This window comes from Neolamprologus brichardi, chromosome 23 (assembly GCF_056152115.1).
Source record: "Neolamprologus brichardi isolate AB-2024 chromosome 23, ASM5615211v1, whole genome shotgun sequence".
NCBI classification, from domain to species: domain Eukaryota; kingdom Metazoa; phylum Chordata; class Actinopteri; order Cichliformes; family Cichlidae; genus Neolamprologus; species Neolamprologus brichardi.
In genome coordinates this window covers 19423430-19447634 of record NC_142125.1, presented here as the reverse complement: position 1 = coordinate 19447634, position 24205 = coordinate 19423430, and the positions used below count along the sequence as shown (strand labels likewise).

General features: G+C 40.9%; 1 protein-coding gene across 7 annotated transcripts in view; it reads left to right on the top strand.

Annotated features, from left to right (window-relative positions):
• agap1 (ArfGAP with GTPase domain, ankyrin repeat and PH domain 1) overlaps window positions 1–24205 on the top strand; it is a 185051-nt gene that overhangs the window by 127773 nt on the left and 33073 nt on the right. For 5 of the 7 annotated variants that reach the window (XM_006800302.2, XM_006800304.2, XM_035911846.2 and 2 more), the window contains 4 exons: window positions 5248–5352; window positions 11295–11463; window positions 13360–13524; window positions 16375–16536. In XM_006800302.2, coding sequence (XP_006800365.2) covers window positions 5248–5352; window positions 11295–11463; window positions 13360–13524; window positions 16375–16536 — 601 coding nt within the window. Of the gene's footprint in view, window positions 1–5247; window positions 5353–11294; window positions 11464–13359; window positions 13525–16374; window positions 16537–23719; window positions 23798–24205 lie in introns of all 7 variants that reach the window. The other 2 variants (XM_035911847.2, XM_035911844.2) reach the window with 2 other exon arrangements.

Below are 24205 nucleotides of genomic sequence, written 5' to 3'. Positions count from 1 at the left end.
ATCAGAATCAGTGAGATGTGGTTTTCTCACCTGACGGCACGGACACGGTTGGGGCTGAAAGCTGACAGCTCGCTGATTCTGATGTTTCTGCGGGTCTTCGCTTTGTGTTTATGCCCTTTTTGCGCTCGATTCTGAAGCTGCAGGTTTTATCTCTCTCCAAACAATATTGACTGAACCAGCAGCAAAAGAAGATCCAAACTATGCTTCACATAAACATCCTCATGAATTCCCTTCGACTTTTACTGTTTTGCTTCCACCACAATAAAAATCACACTTCATGCACAGCTCTCTCTCTCTCTCTACTTCAAGAACAGTTTCTCATCTAAAAATCTTTTTTCTGCATTATTCGCTTGCTTGTTACGCACAAGTCTACCGTTGTTTACAGCGCTGTCGGCCGCTGTTTTTTTTCCTTTTACTTACTTCCGAAAAGAGAGCCTCATTTTTGTTGTTCAAAAGGCTACTGAGCAAATTTAAACTTTTTAAAATTATGCAAAATTGCAAAACCCTTGGCTGTGTCTCTAATAAAACCTCTGTAACTTTGCTCTGCTTCACTTCAGCAGCATCAGGTAATGTTCATATGTTGATCCATGGTTTTCTTTCGTTTTTGATCTACTGCAGAATATTTTTAGAAATCCCAGGCCAGGAAAATCACCTTCATGTTTTTCTGTGTTTTATCCTCAGTTACTTTGACACAAAGGCATCTGCTGTGACGCTCACACCCTTGATAAAGTCTCGCAAGTGTCAGCTTTCTTTTTATAGATATAAAAACATGGAAATGTACTGATGCATGATCTGAATTATAATATTCTGACTGTCTGAGGCAAAATTTCCCCAATTCGAATCGAATTGTGGATCGAATCGATTCAGGACCTTGTGAATCTGAATCGAATCGATTCTAGAAATCAGTGACGATACCCATCCCTAGTGAATATATCCGTAAAATTAATTATACAGAACAGCTAGAGGATTATTTCAGGTAGTAGTGATCTAACTGTAAGCCAGAAAGGATAAAAACAGACTGAAGGGCAGAAAACAATTTTGACCCTTTAAAAGCTAAAACTGGGGCTTTGTAAGGAATTTCTGTCCGTTTAAATGGACAGAAATTCAAAAGCGGGATTAGGTTCTTCTGTTCCTACTCTTTTACACTTTAAAATTAAATATTGCTCTGCAATATATGTATTTTGTATCATGTATCTTTTTTTTTAATCACATTGGGTTTCACAGTCTGTACAGATGTAATTACCATATTAAACCATATTTTTCAGGGGTATTTTGAACGATCATATCCGCTGTTGAAGTTATTATTGCTTTCCTTTTTTGTTAGCAGGGATACTCATAAAGCTATGGACAAAAAACTTTTTAACAAAGGTTTACTTGGCCCCACAGGCGTGATAAATTTTAGGAGTTGATCTGGATCTAGCATTTTCTGGAAGGATTCTGGATAGAGTTTTCACCTTTATCATGTTATCTTTAGCAACAACATATCAGGTCTCAGATGGTTAAAGAGGCGTAGGCCCAAATGGTCTCTGTCAAATCCTTAATCCAGGTGAAGGGCATGACTTTTCGAGCCAGTGAAATAAGAAACAGCTGAGCAGTTTATATGCTTAATAAATTGTTTTCCTTCCATTTAATGTACAGAAAACTTTTTATTTCAGAGTGAAAAATTCAACGGAATCAAATATAAAGACCATTAAAGAAAACCTTATTTAAGCTTCCAGACATTCACATTTTGGACTCAAACTCTCAGAAAATCTCCAACAAGTGTAGACAAAATAGATCCAGCGCATAGTATCCTTTATTTTTTAAATCAGAGCTCTAATAAAGAACTGAAGGAAAGGACACCAACCTTTGCAACAAGCTTGATGTTCTGAAGAAACAATAACTAAACAGCTGAGCTTTTTGAGCATACAGCTACTTCTAAAAACTAATATCTGTTTGAAAATAGCTGCATCCACCAACTCCAAATTCCACTGACTGCCTTCTTAAGGCTTAAAGTGTCTAATAATTCAGAGGTTTAGTCAGTGCTATCTTTTTTCTTGGTTGGTTACTGTCACAGGTTCTTTATTCCTCTTTTCTTTCCTTCAGCATCTTAATATATTATCTTAACAATCTTAAAGTATTGTTTGCTTCAAATGATTATCGCCAGTGTTTACTTGTCAAGGTGAGTTTACATGAGTGACTCTAATTTCAATCACCCGTCCCTTGACAATAAAAATCCCTCTTGAGTGTTGAGACTGTAGATTTATCTGTTAAATGATCCGTCTGATGGATTATAATTGAAAAGCCCGCACCACAGTTATCTGACCTGAAGTCTTATTGGATGATGGTCGTCATGTAAACACACGTCCTCTCTGGCTGGCTGGCTCTGCCGGGAAACATGTTGGCGCTCGCTCACTAACAGGCAGTAATGGATGATCAGCTGGCCTGACAGCTGCACGGCTGCCGGCAGCTTTCACTACAGAGCAGCAGGAAGCTCGTCAAGTCGTGTTTAGCGCACCGTGGGGAAGCCCTGTTGTTACACACACGCATACACACTGCTCTGTTTCACTTCCTCGTGACATGAGCTGAAATTAGTGGAATCACTGCTGTCGAGTGTCTGTGGGGAGTTCACTGTCTGTAATACCAGCAGGACATTTGAACATCTATTCTGATATGACCTAAATTATATATCACTGTATTTTGGGGGGGGGTTTATGGTGATATAATTATAAAATTTAAAGTAATGTTCCACTCAAGACATGCTTCTATCTGTCTCTATTATGTGTTTTTGGGCTCTAAATATGATTTTAAATGAAACATAATCCTGACAAATGTAGGTTAATTCTCATTGTTAGCAGTAACAGCTTTGAAGTATCACTTGATGTCTGAGCTGAAGACAGACTGTTAATAAGACATCGACATAGTGAGCATCTTAGCTTAATGTCCATTGTCATTTTGGTATCTTGTAGCCAAAAAGACGCAAAAGTAGAATGTCAAGATGTCATAAACATATTTATTTCTGCTGTAAAGTTGATCATTTTAGAGTCTGAAGCTGACTCACTCAAATGGACGTTAGAGGAACTGTAGCTAATTTGGCTTGCTGTGTTGTTGTCATACAAAAAGGCTTGTGTTGTTAATGGCACTAACAGACCATCCAAGAAGTCAGTGCTCAAGGTTTGGTGCAGGAAACTGTAGAATCTACCTAACCCTTTTGCAGGTTTCCTGAAGTTGGCCGATCAAATTCAACTTATCACTTATCAACTTGTTCACTTCTGGCCCCAAAATCCAATAAGACTGGACAAAACACTAGCATTGAGAATTTAGATTGGATCTTCTGAAAACAATGGGTGATATCCTTTTTTTTAAACAGTCTCTAAATGTAAAACGGTGTCCTACCCAATCTTATTCTCTGTGTTTAGTTCACTGTCTGTAATAGAGGTGTATTATTTTATTAATACAAAACTAAAGGCCTTTCTGGGGTATTTCTAGTTTATTCAATCTTTTATTTTCTACTTTCCCTCTGGTGTCATCCTTACAAGACAAATTTCAGTCTCATATATTACTCTTGAAAATGTATTTTAGACCTTCCAGGGTAAAAATTGGTCTCCTTTCTTTTATAGCTCGCCATCTTGTCCTTTCCTCCCCTGCCTCTGTCACTCTGAGACGTTTCTTCATGGCATTATGTCACCGCCAATTACACTGAATGCTCCATCACTGGCGGCGAGGGTCACCCCGGGCCTACCGCGCTATCCCACCACTACTGACCGCCTTAATGAAAGCTGAGCGGCCGGGGCGCCGGCGAGCAGGCTTCTGTCCATCAGCCTGGCCTGTCCGTCTCACTCCCCACTTCCTCATCTTCCTCTAACTCCCCCTCTTCCTCCCTTCACGGCTGGACTCTATTAATACCCTCTGTCGGAGTGTTAATGTTGTAGAGGTCCAGTGAAGTGACACGCGTGGCAGCGCGGCTGTAATTGCTAATCAGCGGACAGTTTTATCCCCCCCCCTCCTCCCTCCTCCCCCTCTTCCCTCTGCCTCCTTTTTTTCTGCTTCTTTCTCCTATTTTGATCCCGCTCTCTCGCCTTCTCTTTGACCTTCCTGCTCTCTCTCTCTCCTAATGAAGTGTGGGCGGTGAGCGGGCGATCGCTTGGCCTAAACGGTCAGTCAGCCGCAGCTGATGTGCGTAGGAGAGAGAGCGAACAAAAAGATAGTCAGACAATTAAATGAGCGCTGATTTGATTCCATCTATTCACATCCAGCTCCTCTCATCTCTGATCTTTTAAATGTTGTTTCTCTCGTTTCGCTCATTAGCTTCACTCAGCCGATTCTGGACGTCATTTAGCTCCAGTGCGCACAAAGATCGAGGAATCGAGAGGCATTAAAATGCACAATTAGGACTCAAAAGTGGACAATAATTTCCACATATTTTTTGTCCAGTTTTGAACGAAGTTGTGTTTTTTACTCTCTTTTTGGTTCTGTATGTGAAATCACAGAGACATTTGAGGCTAAAGTGTGCTTATAGTTTTGTTTGTTTTATATTGCCAAAGACTGGATCACAGTCTGATCTTAAGCATACACACAAATCCCCCCCAGCACGAAAAAGCTAGGTTTTCCTAAATGAGTCCCTAAATATTTCATTCATTCATTCATTTCCAGCAGGACTTCACTGTCAGTAACTTTCTATTGGGATGTCTTCCTGCTCACTTTGAAATCAAAGATTCTTTTTTCATTAACTGAAGAAAACTACCATGTAAAGAGTCAAATCTCCTGTGATCAAACCAATAATTTCTGTATCATCACCAAATTTAACATCGAAACCATCAAATGCCTTTTAGTCAGGTTACAAAAATGGTGCACAACCAAAATGACACCAGAGCTCACTGCATGACAATTTTGGCCTCACTTTGGGTGACAACAGCGAGCATACACTGCCTGTTTGGATTGTGGCATCTGCCCTGTATGTACTCTACTCCCACTTCACCATAATGGTGCGCCACAGCTGTTCTACTTTTGCTCTGTCGGTGTGCTTGGGCGCTTGACAGCCATTTTAACCAGAGCTGGTCGAGCTCACCAAGGCTGCAGAGCTGCCGTTCAAGACAGCGACAATAGAGTCCATCTACATACCGAGGAACTTATTGGAAAGGTTGCGGATTATCAGAGTGGAGTTCAGAAATTTCTTTTGCAGATGATGATGCTGTTTATGTTCAAAGTGCACAGCTGCATTGAAAGGCGTGTGCTGACAGTGTGTGTTTATCTGTGTGTTTTCTGCAGGGCATGCTGCTGAAGAGGAGCGGTAAATCCCTCAACAAGGAGTGGAAGAAGAAGTACGTGACACTGTGTGACAACGGTCTGCTCACCTACCACCCGAGCCTACACGTAAGACACATACACAAATGCACAAGCACAAACACATACAGCCACTGTGAATGCTTATTAGACTGTAGCGCTCTGCCAGCCTGCACTGACCTCCATCTATCTGCTGCTCTTCATCTCTCCCCTGCGAGTGTGTGTGTGTGTGTGTGTGTGTGTGTGTGTGTGTGTGTGTGTGTGTGTGTTGATGGCTTGTGTATTAATTAGGACTCGTCATCTGTTTGCCCACGTCGGCGCTGATGATGTGAATATCATCTGTAATGTCTCTGCTAATTGCCCCAGCTCTCTGCCCTGTTGGCACAATATCCTGCCCCCGACGCTGCTTTATTATCTCACACACACACACTTTTTTGTGTCTTTCACTCTCTCTGCTGCTCATTTTCTCTCTGTCCTCTTGCTCAGTCTGAAATCAGATTAGATGTATTGCCTCTGATAGGTTTCCGCCACATTTTTGTTGTGTAATTAACGTTTTTTTTTGTCTTTGCTTTTTTTGTTTTCAAAGAATTTTGGCCACAAGTGCATATCAATTTGTTTTATTTTGACTTCTTTGTCTTTTATGTTAAAATGTAGATATACAGTTGTTTTGTGCAAAAAGATGCTTTACAAAATCACAAATTCGATCATAAAAATGAACACAAAAAGCATTTCAGTGTGTAATAGTGTTAATACGGTTACGTTGTTTTCTTACTTACTTTGTTGTGAAAATGTATTCATAATTTTCTTTAATTACATTGATCGTATTTTCCATCAGTTCAAGATTGCATTTTAAATTAATTTGTTCATCAGTCAAAAAAATGGAAGAATTTTCTGAAACTGTTTTAAATAACAAAGAAAAGAAGCCAATTTCACATATTTAGAAGCTAAAAATCGCAAATTCTGAACTAAACATAAATGAAATTTATTGATTATTTTTAAAAAATACTGTTTACAGTGGTCCCTCGTTTATTGCGGGAGTTACGTTCTAAAAATAGCCCGCGCAAGGTGAAATCCGTGAAGTAGCTAAGTTTATTTTACAATTATTATACATGTGTTAAGGCTATAAAACCCCTCACTACAACTTTATACACTTTTCTCAGACAGGCACGAATATTTTCACACTTTTCTCTCTTATTTAAACACTCTCAAAGTTCAAACCTTCGTAGAATAATAAGTCCAGTATTATAGAATGAAACCACCCACGGTTGCTTTTGACAGTGCAAAACGTTTTGTCAACATTATTGTGTTTGTTGGGGGAAAACTTACAAACATACAGTACAGCACTTCAGAGTCACACTGCTAGCGATCAAAAAAATTTGACAAGCCGGACGCATTCTGTACTGTACAGGAGACACGGCATGAGATTGATTGGCAATGGTCTACAGCAGTGGTTCTTAACCTGGGTTCGATCGAACCCTAGGGGTTCGGTGAGTCGGTCTCAGGGGTTCGGCAGAGCCTCCACCGTGACATGCACGACTCATTTTGTGCACCAATAAAAAACATATCTATGTCTTGAATTTGAAAAAAATCACATTTTATTTTTCACTAAAGAGGGGGTTCAGTGAATGCGCATATGAAACTGATGGGGTTCGGTACCTCCAACAAGGTTAAGAACCACTGGTCTACAGCCAATCAGGACACAATGTGCTGTAAAAAAAAAAAAAAAAGAAAAAAAATTGCAAAATTGCACAAAAAAATCCACGAAACAGCGATGCCGCGAAAGGTGAACCGCGTTATAGCGAGGGACCACTGTATCTCTTAAGAAGGGGTGATATTTTTGCTTTGAATCAATAAAGGAAAACATGTATGAACTGCACTGGAGGTGACAGGATAAGGTTGGGGTGGATGGAGCGGTTGGAAAACAGTTGATTGACCACTTGATAATGCTGGGGTCACTACAAGAGATGGGAGTGAAAAATACTGTGGAAAAAATGAGTAAAGGATTCTATAGACATCTGATTTAGAAACATTGTAATTTATGAGTATGCTCGCTTTCTTTTCATTCTTGTTGGTCTCTGCTCAGTAATTATGTGTTTTGGATGGTTTTTTGGACTTATTTGATCTGGTTTTAGCCTTCATTTCACTGATTCAGGGTTGCTCGGACATCATGTTTGATCTCTTCAGGATTCAGATTGTTTTGTTTGACAACTGATGGCTTGTTTTGTGCAAAGCTGATCAGAAAAGCATGAGGTCCCCTCCATGTTGCCTGGATTTTCTTGTTTTAACCCACCAACAGACAAAAAAGTATCTTAGAACCTGAAAATATTTGTTTTAGGTTGAAAAATGACCTAAATGAACAATGATTAGCGCATTTTAGAAGTTGCAGATTATTGTTATGCTGTTCTTGACTTATTGACTATTGGTTTTATCTGCAGAAACATTAAATCACAAATGATTTGCTCAGACATATCCACACTTCACCAAACTGCACACGTCCATCAGCCATTAGAGCAGCTGATGCAGTAAATTAGTGTTAAAACTCATCACTTAACACATCAACACACACAAACCCCCTCCAGCACCAAAAGCCAGGTTTTCCTGAATGCTTTGCATCTGCAGCTCCGGCGTCAATTAACGTGTTTGCGGAGGCTAATCGAATGAAACTCAATCAGCACCACTAATTGCCCGACTATGTGCAAAGAAATCACATTAATGCCGCTAATTAAGTGGATGGCAATAGATGCCACCTAATTGCCAAGAAAAGTCTAAAGAGGAGAAGATCAGGCCAACAAAAGGCGAGAGTAATTAATCGCCTCTTGTCTCGATGTGACTCTGAGCAGTGAGAGTTGTTAAGAGCACTTAAGAGCAGAGATTTTTTTAGAAATTCTTGTGCAAGAAAGAATGATTAGAAGTCAGTTTTTCTTTTCTTTTTTTTGTGTTCATAAGCCTGAAACTAAGGCAGAGAGCTAACCAATGCTGAGTGAACACAAGATAGAAACCAAGATGGTCTTAAAACATTCATTTTTAAACATCCCAAATCCAAATGTTCAAAACGAAATCCAGCAGTAAAAGTAATACTTGATTAGAATTGGAATAGAAAGTTCTAACTTCAGTGAATCTTAAATGCAAGTTCAGTTTTTAGTCTTTAGATAATAACTTGAAGACACTACAATTTTCTGTCCATTGAGATTATTTTGCATTAAAAGCAATGTACATTTACAGTTTACATATCAACAGATGTAATTTATAACACAAACCATAAAAACCTGTTATGTAATGTGTTTAAGTTCGTTTAGGCTTTAGGTTTGAACATGGATTATAGATCTCTTCAGGTTTTTTGACACTGGTTTCTGACCTGGTTTTGGGCTTGTTCAGGTGGGTCCTAGGCTTAGTTTTAAACTTATTTAAGGTTGTTTTTGACTTTGTACTTGGTATTGCACTGATTTTTATACTTGGGTTTCAACGTGGACGTGTTTAGGCTAGCCTTTGCACTTCTTTCTGACCTGGTTTTGGACATGTTTAGATTTTGTTTGTGAGCTGGTTTTAGACCTGTTCAGCCTACTTTTTAGACTTGGTTTGTGACTTTGTTTTGGACATGTTTAGTCTGGGTTGTGCATTTGGCTCTGACCTGGTTTTGGACCTGTTCGGGCTAGTTATGGAGCAACTTTGTACTTGTCTTTGTAACTGTTATTAAATTAGGTTTTGTACCTGTCATCTCTGCACCTTCATCACTTTCTCCACATTTTCAGTCTGATCGTAGAGCTTCTTCTTCTTCTCCTTTATCTGCTGTCGTCTGTTTTCCCATCGATCGTGTTGTGAAGTACTTCGCTCTTTATGGATTCATGTTTCCTTTGGCATCAGCAGTATCCAGCTCTCAGTTCATGTTGCATTTTTCACACTGATGCTGCCCTTAATGCGTCCATTTATACTAACTGCACGCAAACACATACACACACACTCTTAAATACACTTTCTTTCTTCCGCGTTCATAAGCTGACAACATGTTCTCGTCCTCTCTCACACACACACACTCGTCACCACCTGCTGTCGGTTTGTTTGGTCGATACACACATCGGTCCTGGACGCCGCTGCGTGGTGTGGACGATCAGGCCGATGATGAAAGCTCTCAGATGCAAATGGAGACTCAATTACCTCGGTCAATCTGTCGGAGGGGTGTGTGTGTGAGTGTGTGTGCATTTGTGTGTGTGTGGAGGGTTTACCCAGCGGGCCCCTGGCTCGAGGGCTCTCCAGTGGCTTGTTAAGACGCCGTCGAGAGCACTTGGCTTTGAATTGGCCTTTTGTCAGCCGAGCTGCCAGAGGGAGGCGGGAAACACTGAGAGAGTGTGCATGTGTGTGTGTGTGTTATAAATGTGTGTGTTATTATCCAAGTCTGTGCAATAACAGCAAACCGAGGATGCTTTCTGAAATAATGCCACGAACAGTTTGCATTTAATAGTAATTATTTCAACTGTATAGAGCAGCGCAGCTCTAATGAAAGCTGTAGTGTGTCAGAGATGAACACAACATTGACGAAAATGGGGAAAAATAAGAAACTTTATTAGTTGATGTCAGGCTTTGGTTGAGTTTAGGTGAGGAATCCAAGTGGAAAGCAAAAGAGGGTTTGGTATTTGCCAGAATACACTGGAACAGGTTATCGTCTTATGGCTTATTACATTTTTTCGACATTCATTAACAGTGAAAAGGAGGCGATGCAGGAAGTTGTGGCTCAGTTTTTCAAATCAAAATAACTTCATGTTGCTTAGATCAGGTATCTGCTCTGAGGTTGGATTTCAGTCATTACGTTGGACTGATTTTGGGTTATGTTTTTGGACACTATTTAGACAAACTCCCACTTGGTTTTGTACTTGGCTTTGGGTACGTCTTTGGAGTGTTTTTAGGTCTGGTTTCCCTTTGGTTTGGTCTTAGTTTTAAATAGTTTGTTTTGGCTTTTATTGCTTTGTTTTTGTATTTGGACGGGTTTTGACCTTGATTGGTTTGGACATATTTTAAACTGGTTTTATAAAGTTTGCTTTGAACCATTTTTGTGGCTGTTTTGACCTACATTTAGACTCATTTATTAGCTTGGATTGGGAATCACTTTGGGTTGATCTGGACTTGTTTTGTCCTGTTTTATAGTTGGGGCTTGGTTTTATACACATTTTTTAAATTTGTAGAGATTCACTGGCTGGATGTTCTCGACTCTTTGTCCTGCTATGGAACATCTGGATCCATTAGATAGGTCTTTGTAATGGTTAAGAATGTGAAATAATTATTCTTTCTTCAGATAGAAAAAAATATATACTTGTAATAGCCTTCTTCTCCAAACCAACACTTATTTTCAAAAAATTTCCCTTCTCTATGTCTTAAAAATATATATATCAGACTCTATTTTTAATCCACAAGCTTTGTTTCTCATCACCACCTTGATCCTGAAGAGGAGGCCGACCTCCCAAGGTGCCGTGCTTCAATTGGGTCACCACTGATTCTCTGCCACCGTCAGAGAGGTGGGGGTGGATTTAACAAGCGCCTCTCGTTCGTCATTAAACACCACTTCTTGTCTGATCCATCCGGTCCGGACCGGAGGGGGGCTCCTCGCTAGGGGGGCTGCTGAGGCCCCTGACAGTGGTCGCTCTTGTTTCAGGCACATTGGCGAACGGGCAGAGCCAATCAGAGTCCGAGTGTTGGGCCACTTCAGCGCCGCTTTAAGGGATTAGTGTTGCTTTGTTTCCATTGTATGTTTGAGGGATTTGGGAGGTTTATTATCCCAAATAATCCCACTCGTGTTGATGAGATCGCTTACACGCACACTTCATTTTACTTGCTTTGTGTTTTGTGCTCTAAGTGTTGTCCCATGTGTTTGTTTGCTGTCAGTGGGCCTGCTTGGTCAATTAAAAATGCATGTAATTACATTTTTAAAATGCTTTCTCTGGTTTAAACAGTTGTAAAATGTCTGAATACTCGTACGAATAAAAATGGGTTTGAGATTCATGTGACTTCAACACAAAGTTTGAATGCTGCCTTGTGTTTGTCAGGACTACATGCAGAACGTCCACGGGAAGGAGATCGACCTGCTCAGGACCACGGTGAAGGTGCCGGGGAAGAGGCCACCGCGCGCCGTGTCCACCTGCGCCGCCATGCCGAGCCCCAAAACCAACGGCCTGACGAAGGACATGAGCAGCCTGCAGCTCGGACAGACTTCAGGTGAGGCCTGCAAACTGACACCTGAGAGCGTCTGTATCAGTCCTTCAAACCTTTAAACCATAGGTATAAGGGAGGTAATCTTTGTCACACCCCTCCTCCTCTGTGATTGGACGGCAATGATTTACCTGAAATTCAACATTTTTTTTTACTGCTGAACACCCGTTTAGAGTAATCAGAATTCATCATCTAGAAGTGCATGCTCTAGCATAATTACTTATAAGGAATTTACCAGGATGCATTTAAAGCTTCAGGTTTTCAAAATAAAAGTTTTCTATTTAGTATATTGCAACTTGTGTTTTCAAAAATATTCACTCCTGCTATCAAACATCCAATCAGGAAGTCCATTTGTTATAGTTCAAGTCTTTACGTCAATTTTCATGTGGATATCCAGGTTTAATGGTTCATTTGTGAAATTATTATTAATCACTGTAATTAAGTAAGATACCTGTTTAAACTCCATGTTCATGTGTTTAGATGTCTCATTTTATTATAAACATCCAAATATTCTATTTCTTGTAAAATGATACCATAACAACAATAGGTTTTCACATTTGTCCTACTGTTATTGGGAGAATGATTAAAACTGAGATTTCTATTGAGACAAACTAACATAAAGAAAAAGAAATTTGCATTTATTTTCTAAAAGTGCCTTTTAAAGGTGTAACTGTGAGCGTTCACACGTAGAAACCAACAATGTGTTTAGAGGTAAAAGTGTTGTGTTAAATAACGGAAAAACTGAATCAGCGTTATTGAAATGATGTAATAAAAATGAGCAGAAATATGAAAACATAAAGGAGTGAACATGAAGTCTCGCCTCCACTCAGCAGCGATTAGCCCGTCATCAACACACTTGTTTCCTAATTGTGCTTCTAATCGCCACTCTCGCTCTGACATCATAAACACGAGCGTTGTTTTGTTCGTTCTGAGTCAATAAAGATTGATTGAAAGGAGGAGGGGAAAAATCTGCAGTTCAGCCTCGAAGCAAACGTGTCTTATCACCTGAAGGAAGACGTCGTAAAACAAAAGGTGGAGCATAATCCTGCGTGTCACACACACACATAAAAGCAGCGCTTATGAGGCTTAAATCTCTCTCTCACACACAAACACACACACACACACACGCGCAGGAGGCCCGAGCTAATAGCATGAATATTCAGTGAGCTGTACTCCATGTACTAATTATTGTCATGAATATTAATGCAATCAGAGTCCTGGCTCCATTCAGCCAGCACCAAGAAATGAGCTGTAATGAGAGAATGAGGAGGAGGAGGGTGGGGGTGACTCACCCTGCTGCTGGACCACACAGCCTCTCACCGACTCAAGGGTTTGATTTAAGCAGCCGGCTCGTGAGAGGCTGCCTTTTATGGCTCCCTCGTGTTTCTGTGTGAAGTAAATGAGAGTGTGCGTGCACACCAAGGAAGGAAGAGCAGGTCTGCAGATGATCTGTGCCATGCTCGGGACGTTTGAAGCTTAAATAGCAGCACAGGCTTTAAATGTGATTCTCTGGTCATGAGAAACATGCTCAAGTGTCAGTTTTCTTCAGTCAGCTGGTTAAAATGATCAGAATGCCGAGCTAACTGTACATGGAGCCCGTAGTTACTGCTCCCAGCCTGTAGAGGGGAGCGTGACAAATTCAATCCAAAAACTCCACTTCCTCCAGTGATGGAGTCCACAAACAAAAGGACAGCTATGTCCATCTTTGTATATTCAGTGTATGGTGCTATCGGCAGGCTTCCTGTCATTGTCCAATCAGAGGAAAGAGAGCTGTTACGGAGGAAGTTTCTTAAAGAGAAGCTAACGCAGCTTTTCTCACAGAAGTTATGAGTGATAAGTGAACACTGCAGATATCTGAGTCTTCCTTATATGCCGCATTGACGTCTCCACTTTGTGTTTCAGGCTCGGTGACTAGCAGCTCGTCGGTGTCGCAGATGGCGAGCGGCGTCAGCTTGGTGTCCTTCAACAGCCGCGGCACGGAGGGGATGCACCAGCGCTCGTACTCCGTCTCCAGCGCCGATCAGTGGACCGAGGCCACCGTCATCGCCAACTCTGGAGTCAGCACAGGTCAGTGACCGGCACGCTCACGCAGAGTCATGTGATCCTGAGTTAAAGCGCAGGCCAGGCCACACAAGAAGCTACACAGCTGGGACTGAATGCCCCAGCGTGGAGCTACGCGAGGGGGACTATCATTTGTCTCCCATTGATCCAGCTGCCAGACCTCTAATACTGCCTTAACTGTTTGTCAAGCTAATGGACTGTCTGTGTGTGTATATAGGTGTGTAGGACTTAAAGTGCCAGTATTAACCAAACACACACACAGAGCAGGAAGCTGAGACTGACAGCTGTCAGGCTGCGTATGAGCCTGATGTTAAGCTTGAGTGGCAGCTCCTTCTCTGGGGCCTCCAGCCTTCCTCAAATAACGTTTAAAGCTGTGAAACGCTCTCAATGGGCTCCCAGGGGCAACACAAACACACAGTTTCTATAGGTGTAAGGGCACTCCTTTAAGGTCCCTGTGGATCCTTAAAAGGTACTTTATGCAAGAGTAAGATATTAATTAACCTTAAAAATGGTGATGAAGTCATGAATCCTTCTGTCAGAGATCTGAGAAATGTTACAGATCTTACAGCAATATCTGAAATCTAAAAAAAATAATTGGGACAAACGAGTAGTCAAGACTTACATGTCGAGGCCAAATAGTAGGAAATAATTGTAGATAAGAAAAAAATGAGAAAAACAAAGATATTACATATTAAATAAGCTAATGAAAAAATAAGTAGTAATATAACATCTTAAAAATACAGAAAGGAAATTAAAAACAGAAGTAAATAAACTGAGCATGTTAAATAAATTGGAGGAAATACTGCAAATTCAATAATTTCCGAAATACTCCTTTGTTTATATTTTATTAGGTGGGGTCTGCCCTCCACAGATCAACTGTCAGAGTTAATAATAACTAGCAAAGCTGCTTAAAACATTTGTGTTAAACAGTGCAAAGAACTTAAAAGAAAATAAATAAAATTCTGCAATAAATAAATACTAAAATTAAGATTAAACTCATGAAAAAAAATTCAGTTTCTGCTTCTTCTTTGAGTTTTATTAGGCACACAGGTGCTTTGCCGCCACCTTCTGGAGCATAAAACAAAGAAAAGTTTGTAGTCTTTGGACCAGCTGCTTCTTCTTCTGTGGTGGTTTGTGTGGTCTGAGCAGCTGGTGTTTAAACTGTTGATGAGAGAAAATACACCACAGAAAAACAATCAGAGTTGGACTGAGAGAGAGAGTGCAGCAGGATGAGGTGGTTGTGGGGGTGGGGGCAGCGGTGGTGGGGTTTGACGTGGATGGAGCGCGGCTTGCAGATGGGAGGGCCGTTAATCCACGGCGGTTAATTGCGCGCTCGGGGATGGCATCTTGTCAGCAGAGATAAGTTGTCACATTTTCCACTTGAGCTGAGACTAAACGATTGTAAAATAAGTTATGGCCGTCCTTGGGGCTGTCTGCCGTTCGGGGATGCGGCGGCCAGCAAGCGCTCGACAAGATACGTTTGTGTGTGTGTGTGTGTGGTGTGCACACGTGTTTCCATCTGCACACACAGATACACACCGCGCCCGTGTCAGTGTGGCCGCCGCGCCGTGATATTGATGGAAGCTGAATGTTATTTTATTCCGCCGCTAGTCACAGCTGTCAGCAGCCGGCGTGAAGAGTGGAGGGCAGAGAGATAGAGAGAGAGAGACTCCACTCACTGTGCTGATAGCCTCGCTCGCCCACAGGTCTGAGCCTGCATGTCGACTGGAACGGGATTCAGTATAGTTTACTTTAATCCATTTGGACCCCGTCAGTGGTGATTCTGGATATTATTTATACGTATTTATACATTTACTGTTCTGCTTATAAAATAGAACAGTCGAGGTGTGAGGTTTTGCGCTCAGATTTACTCAGCTTCTGTTCTGTGCCAAAGAGTTTTGCCACCATGCATATTAAGGTCATTAGTGAAGTATCAAAGGTAACTGTGCAGCAGGATCAAGAGCTGAAGCCAGAGTCAGAATGAAGAGCAGGGAGTCCTGTATCTGATGGCCTGGACCTCACACAATCCTGATCGCAATATCAGCAGTGTGAAATTACAGGAAGAGACAAAAGACTCCAGTTTAATCCCACTGATGAAGCAATTCCTCCATAACCTGTAAGTCAACTTCAAAACCAGGTCCAGAGTCCAAAATTAGGCTCACAACTAACCCCAGAAGTTATTAAAAATAGCAACCTCAAAAGCTTCCAAACCAGTACCAAACCAAATTTAAAATCATACCCAAACCTAAGTTAACCCAATGGAAAATCTATTTTGAAAGTAGTTTTAAACCAGTTTAAAAGAAAGTCCCAGTAATCCCATTATCAAATGTAAGAAATAAGTCTGGTGTAACATGAAGAAACCAAGACCCTGAGACTAATTTAGAGAACTGTAACAAACACTCGAAGATGTTAAAGGCAGTGTTTAAAAAAAAAACAAAAAACGCTGAGGTCAAACCAAAATGAAACCAGTCAAAAACGTAATCCAGAACCAGCTTAAAACCTGTCCAAAGTTCTCAGCAGATAAAACAAGAAAAGCCACTTGTGTATTAAACTTACAACTATCTCAAATTATCTCTGAATGTTTTTCTCCACAACCATAAATTTCCCCTTTTAAGACACTGCAGAAAAAGATGGGTGCCTCGATCTATCCTCCACCCACCAAAAAGCTCTTTGGTCTTTAGAAAGCAAAACCCCCAAGTAGTTCTGTTTAGTTATATTTGGCATCAGTCTACAGCAACAGTTATTTTACTGATGGGTAAAGATCCTGCAGTATTATAGTGAGAGAAGCCCATTGATCACTTGTGAGCAGTATGGCAACAGTGTTCTATTTGTGATTTTATTTGGTTAAATTTGCAGACACAGGCCTGGGAGACTCCGTCTGCTCCAGTCCCAGCATCTCCAGCACCACCAGTCCAAAGATGGAGCCGCCTCCATCGCCGCACGCCAACCGCAAGAAGCACCGGCGGAAGAAGAGCACCAGTAACTTCAAAGCCGACGGCCTCTCTGGTACTGCGGAAGGTAACGCCATCTCCCCTCCCCCTCACCTCACACTTTCCCCGCCTAGTTCTTTAAAAAAATACAAATGAAAACATCATCTTTAAAACTGACCTGACCTTTATTTTCTAGTTTTCAAATCTTAAATCCCACTATCTTTGTAAAGTTTGTGTGTTGATGCTATAAGAAAACCCTGAAACTTTGTTCATAGTGACATTAGTAGATGTTATTTGGGACCTAGGCTGGGAAACGCAGTCATGTGATTGTCTGAGATTTTCGACCTCCTCAATGAGGAAAGGATCTCTCCATCCTGTCATTCTCTCAGCCCTTCATCTCTTCACCCTGTTCGGTCTTCCTCTTCTCTGTAAAGTCTGTGGATCAATGAGTGTGTACATGCACAGCAGTAACTCCATATTAGTGAATCCAACAACAGCTGAAAAACCGGATTTCATATTAATACTGCAGACATTAAACATGAAAAGCATTGTCTTTGGTAATAATTCAGCTACAGATAACCTGATGAAGCTAAAGTTGATCAGAACAAATCTCAAAGACAGTTACAAAAAGCCAATTAGAGACCTGGTTACTAACTAATGGCTAACTTTGGTAACCCTGTTTATGCTTATGTGACAGGTTGGTGTCATTTAAGTGCATGGAGACATCCGCCATTTGGCGATCATTGTTGGACAGTTAGAGGAGCAATTCCTTCAGCTAGATTGATTTGTATGAAGTTAATGTTTGGACTTGGGTTAGATTCAATGTTGAAATTTGTTATTATGTTTAAAGATTTTTGATTTATTGTGGGGGTTTTTTTTGGGGGGGGGGGGTTGTTTTGTTTTGTTTTGTTTTGTTTATAATAGTCAGTAGAACAAGTGAATTAGCTTGAGTCCCGTTCAGGGACCGTTCAGCAGTTGTAGCCGCATGTGTTGCTACACACCTGTCAGGCAAAGTGGCATTGCCCCTTTCAAACTTTGAGCCTTAATACAATTAAAACCGGTAAATTATTTTAAAAATTCACCATCCAGTTATTATGAAGGAGGAATGTAGCCATAGAACCCCAAACAATTTTTGTAGCAGGCTGTAAACATGCTTGTTTCTGCTGTGAACATGTGGACATCTTATAATGTGAGACTGATTCACTTTTGGAGGCGGCCTCAAGTGGACATTAGAGGAACTGCAGGTTTTTGTACTTTATTTTTAAGCCTTGGAGTTTGATTCTACTCTGAAACGAGCCCACTTTCTTTTTCTCACAGACTTTCTTTGTATACATCAGTATCTGAAACTTGGGCCATGCTTAATATAAATATCATATACTGTAGTATTATGTTCATGACAAGAAGAACAATAATATATCTTCTTTATTGATCAAGGAAACTGAATGCAAGAAAGCTCTAAAGTAAGCCTTTTACATTGTGGTTTAATGGGTTGTATTCAGTTTAGGAAAAGTTGCGGGGAAAAGCTGATCGTTTCTGCTGAGAGACTGGATCCAATATTAATTTGTTTAGCAGCGTCATATGGTAAATGGCCTGCATTTGTATAGCTTAAGGATCCTTAAGGACCCCAAAGCGCTTTACACTACATTCAGTCATTCACCCATTCACACTCACATTCACACACTGGCGATGGCAAGCTACATTGTAGCCACAGCTGCCCTGGGGCGCACTGACAGAGGCGAGGCTGCCGGACACAGGCAGGCCCTCTGACCACCACCAGTAGGCAAACATGGGGTTAGTATCTTGCCCAAGGATATTTGGCATGCAGCCAGGAGGCAGCCTGGGATCGAACCACCGACCTTCTGATTAGTGGCTGACCTGCTCTGCCACCTGAGCTACAGCCACCTATACAGTTGATATAACACTTGAGCTATATCAAGTGTTTCACACTAAACAGGCGTAAAGGAAAAAAAAAGAATATAATATGGATTAATTCATAAATAAAAACCACAAAATAAACTTAAATATATACATTAGAAAAATCTGCTAAACATCAACCTGTGTGTGTTTGTTTCTGTTCTGTTTCTGCACCACACATCTATGACCTCCGCCCGCTGCTGTATCCTGATTGGCTGATTCCATCCTAAATTCCTCCTCAGTTTATCACCATTATTGATGTTTTTGTGATAATTATCGAGATCTTTTATCACACACGCACACACACACACGCAGTAGCTTGTTGAACAGATGTGGCGCAGCAGCAGATGTGTAATGTTCGTCCCTCCATCAGTGAGGTATCAAGCAGCTGACAGGACAAGTGGCTGTCTGAGTGACGGATTGACGCTGCATCTGCCTTCATCTCTGCTCATTTCCATCCCTTTATTTTCCTTTATTTCCTCACATCCACCCTCAATGCTTCCTTTTTCGTTTTCAGTCTCCCCTCCTTGTTCTTGTCCTCATTTCCATCTTCTCCTCTAATCTTGTTCCTCGTTGTTTTGTCTCATCTGTTTCATTCCTCCTTCACTCTGTTTTCCTTATGCTTTACTCCTCCTCCTCCTTTTTTCCCCCTCTGTGAGCGTTTTATTATCACTTCCTCTGACCGCCACTCGTTATCAGACGCTTCCCGACTCCCTCATCTCGCCCCCACATTAGTCAGCCAGAGAGGCTTAAGTGAAATATTATAAATAATCCAGTGTATTGAAATCTTTTATCAGCTGTGTCACTTTCATTATTCAATAAGCGATTAGTAACAGTCTTCCCAATTTAGCCATTAAGCACTGAGCGTGCTCGGCCGGCCGCCGGCTCACCGCCTGTCACGCCGGGCGGGCGGGTGAAGTATCTTCATGTCAGAGCAAGGCCTGGCGTAATTCATGAGGGGGAACCGCCCTCTGCGGCTGAGCTCCCCCAGGTAGGACCACACCAACACACACACTCAGAGATTCTCACCCTTAGCTTGCTGCACCAGTGGAAGTTCCTGGTGGTGATGGTGATACCTCTACCCACCAGTATCTTTTGTTTCAGATGGGGCTTTTTGTGACCTCTGGCCAGACTAATGTGCGTGACTTTTTAATGACTCACTGACCTGCAGCTCCACCGTTTTCACCTGGATTTGGACTTCATGGCTCATGAGGATGTTTTACTACCGTTCTGACGCATTTCAGTCATCTGTTTTGACCAAGTCTTGGTTTTATTGGTGTATTGACTGGGACTTGTCAGATTCATGAAGATGTTTTTTAAAGGTATTCTTGTGTGTCATCTTTGGTATAGTTCTGGTTCATCCATTGATTCTGACTTCTGTCACGCTTACATTTGGACTAAACCCATGGGATAGGATGGGATAAACCCATGAATGGGTTTTGATCTTCACTTATCTTGATTTTTAAGGGCATTTTTTTAGTGTGTAGCATTTGATCTAGTTTAGTTTAATTAATGCATTCATAGTTTATTGGGTTGGGATTTATGATAGTTGTTTCAGTTTTCTGTTTTAACTTGGTCTTGGTTTTGTTGGTTTTATAGGTGTACTGACAAGGACTTACCAAGTTCACGTCGGTGTTTCTACTCTGATATTTTGGATTTTTGGATCAAACTACGACTTCTTTTGTGCCGTTCTTGCTCATTAGCAGTACTTTGGTTTGTTTTGTTGTTCACAATGCTTTTTTGATTCAGACTTGGTGTTGGCTTATTGTCTTTGGTAGAGTTCTTGTTCATCTATTGATTTTTGTTGTTGTTGTTGTTTTTTTTATATGTGTTTTTTTTTTTTTTTTTGGTTTAGTTCTAGTTTGATTAGTTCAATTTAATGTGTTTCATCGGGGTTAATTGCAAATTACTTTTACTTTTTTTTTACTTTTAGCCTTCAGCTTTAACATTCTTAGTTTTGTTAGTTCTATCCTTGGTATGTCAAGTTTATATGCATGTTTTGACTTATTTTGGTTTTAACTTTTATTCTGAACATTTTAGCTCAAATGTAGCTCTTCATTTTTACTTGTGGTGGTCTTTGAATTAGTCCTCTACATTATACATGCTTCACTTAGGCATAGCACACATTTTCACTGCTATGCAGATGACACCCAACTTCTAGCCATAAAGTCAGATAACACACAGCAATTTGTTAAAATGCAAGAATGTCTTACATACATAAAGCTCCTCACACACAAGGTCTTGAATAATCAGGGCCCATCTTATCTTAATGACTTCATAGTACTGTGTGACCCCAATAGAGTGCTTCGCTCTCACATTGCAGGCCTACTTGTTGTTCCTAGAGTATTTAAAAGAAGAATGGGAGGCAGAGCCTTCAGTTTTCAGGCCCCTCTTCTTTGGAACCAGCTTCCAGTTTGGATTCAGGAGACGCACACTATCTCTACTTTTAAATTAGGCTTAACACTTTCCTTTTTGCTAAAGCATATGGTTAGGGTTGGATCAGGTGACCCTGAATCCTCCCTTAATTATGCTATAATAGGTTTAGGCTTCTGGGGGATTCCTATGATGTGTGAAGTATTTCTTCTTCAGTCACCTTTTTCACTCAATATGTGTTTATACACCTTTCCGCATTTAATTATTAGTTATTATTCATCTCTGGCTCTCTTCCACACCATGTCTTTGACCAATCTTCTTCTCCTTACCCCCATCTGGTCATGGCAGTTGGCCATCCTCACAATGAGAGCATGAGTGGATCTGCAGCCCGTAAACACCTGTCTCAGGTAAACCGCTGCTGATCACAGCCTCGACACCGGGCTGCCATTTGAGCTTTGAAAGTTGACCTGAGTCTCTTTCGTTCAGCTTCAAAAGTTTGAAGCTGAATCTGTGGCCACATTCCTGAAGTTTAAGTTGAGAAACGGTGGCTTTGATTCCTCACACGGAAAGCTGCTCACAGCTGATGTTTAAGGTGTGTGCGCGCGTCTCAGATCCCATTCGTGTGTGACGGTGTCTCAGCTGAAGAGCTTCACCTCATTGTTGTCAGGTGGTCGGTGCACCTGCAGCACGCCGCTCTCTGACTGCTTCATCAAGGCCTTGAATTCCTTTAAAGTCGCAGCTTAATCAGGAAGGTGGGCTCCGCCCTCCGTCACAGGTCAATTAGGGTCAGAGGGGGTCAAACAGAAGGGAAACAAAGAGGGCCTCTGTGGAGGAAAGACCAGGTGGTCCTGCAGTTACTTGTCAGTCACTTTGTTTTAGTCTCTCTCCCTCTGACACAAGTTTATATAGTTTACACAAACATGTTCTTGTGTTGTAAAGCGCTATATAAATAAATTTTACTTTACTTACTTATGTTTAAGCTTTTTCAGACAGGTTGGTGAGAAACATTTACAAGATTTTTTTAAATGAGACGCACAAAATACAAAGACTATCATCAGTGCTGGATAGATCTGCTGATGTTTTAACCTTTTCTCCAGTATACAACATGAAGAGTAACAAACTGTTCAAATAAACTTCAAAGAGTTCAAAGATCAAATTAAACATCGACATAGCCTGTACATACTTATACTATATTCATAACATACCTTCATACCGTGTATATTGTAACATCAGAAAGTGAGAAAATGAAGAAAACAAAAGCAACAAGTTTTCACAAACTTCCACTAATGTACGATTTTTGAGATCAGCGAGCTCCAGAGAAACTCTTGCTGCTGGTTCCTCCTTAGATCCCTGATCCCTGAGGAGATGATCCAGCAGGCTACACAACATGGTTTAAACCATGAGTCGACTTAGAGGCAAATAATCTCTGAGTTAGACGGAGAGGAAAAACACTTCAGGTCCCCCTGCTTTGAAAAAAAGCTCATACTGGAGTAATAGGCTGGATATTCATGTAGGTTCTACCTGTTAACGTGAGTCGTGGCACATGGATGTGAGTGTAGTGACAGTTTTAACTGAGTCCCATCACTTCGTGGTGTCTTATGTCATGAAGCTGCTTCTGCCTCTTGACTCATTTTTTAGCTTTTGTTTTTTATCTCAGATCCATGACTCTGGTCTCTGCTTCAGCCTCTCTGCTCGCGCTCTCGGGGCTCCAACCTGTGACCTTTTTAACACGACCCTGATTCATTCCCTCCATCACTCGCCTCGCCTCCTGTGGCAGATTGAGAAAACAAAGCGGACTAACATTTAAAGTGTCAGCCGCGGCTGTATTTCATCCTCTGCAAATGTTGCTTTGGTGGCAAATGCTCGCAGTAGCCCCAGGGGGGAGTAAATATTAGAGTTTGCAGAGGTCAAAGTTCACAGAGCTCAAACCTGTGGAAGAATCAGAGCTACAAAGGAGCTACAGAATCATGTTAAAGTTCAGCGTTTTTATCGTCCCATCATTTGTTGGCACTTAGGTTTGATTTAATGATCAAAAATCACATTATCACAGTTTCGTACCATATTTTATGAAGAATGTTGCCTTTATATTCTGCTAAAGGTGATTAATTAAAATAATTAATCATATCTATGAAATAAGAGATTATACTGAAAACTGTCTAATGCATTTTCAAAGTTTAAGTTGACTTTTGTTTTATTCTATCCAACCAGCAGCTCACACTTCTAAAAAGGAAATAAAAGTTCAAACCTTACACATCACACACTGATATTTCGCTCTAAATTGCCCACAAATAAGTTTTCTTACTTTCTTGGTTATCTTTTAATGTGAAAATCTCCAGGAAGTGTTGAGTTGTAGCTCAACAGCAGCTTTTTTTGAGGCTCTTGTTGTTTGACTTTCAGTGGGTTTAAAGTGTCATGAATATTTTTAGTTTAGTTATTTTTTTTATCAGATAAATGTGAGCAGAAACTTTTTGATTGACATCTTTTGATTTTTTCCAAGTTCTATTTTTTTTATTTGTAGTGGATTAAAGATGTACTTTGTTGATCTTTCACGGACTTCCATCCCTTCATTGTGCTTATTGGCTCCTCCCACTTCAGCACCGAGCCACACCCCCTCCATAGCATCCTCTGCACTGCTGGTTTTGACACCTGTCTCTCTCTTTCTCTCCCTCTTCCCCTTTACTGTCTATGTCTTATATTTGTTGTCTCATTCCTAAAATCTGGCCTCACCTCTCCTTTGGTCCTGCATGTTTCATTTCTCATTCATTCCTCTTCTCTTGTCCCTTGTCTCCTTTGTTCCTGTTCGGATCGCCTGTTATCTCTTCTTCATTCCTCTATCATACCCACTTGACCTGCTTTTGTTATTCCTTCATTCCTTCTTCAATCTTCCTTTGGGTCCCCATTTGATCTTCCTTCATACCCACATTATTCCTGTTTCCTTCCTCGCTGCCGTCTTTTCTCTCTCTTCCTGCCGTCGGGGGATGCAGCCAAACGTAAAGCTTGGAAACTAAATCGCGTCTCTAGCCTTCGCAGCATTTACACCAACAGTCTGCAGAACTCAGAAGGTAAAAAAAAAAAAAAACTGCTGTGGTGGGACGGACAGACCCCCAACTGACCTCCACCCTGACCCTCCCACCACTGCAGAGTTGGAGTCCCCTGTGCTGGAGATTTGTGCTTTTGATTGCAGGAATGAATGAGTTGGTGATTTGCAGAAAAAGATGATGAAACTGGGTTTGAGTCACTTACATGTTTAAGCAAGAAGCACTGAGACACTTTTATAACATGAAGGCTAATTCTTTAATGAATCATCAACTTCGATCAAAGAGGGAAAATTAGTTATTAGTAATATTTATAGTATTAGTATTATACTAGTATAATATATAATAATATTAAATTATACACCTTTTCTTCTTTTTTTTTAACCAAAATTAAGGTCAGTACAGAGTTTAACACTCATCATGGACCATAACTTG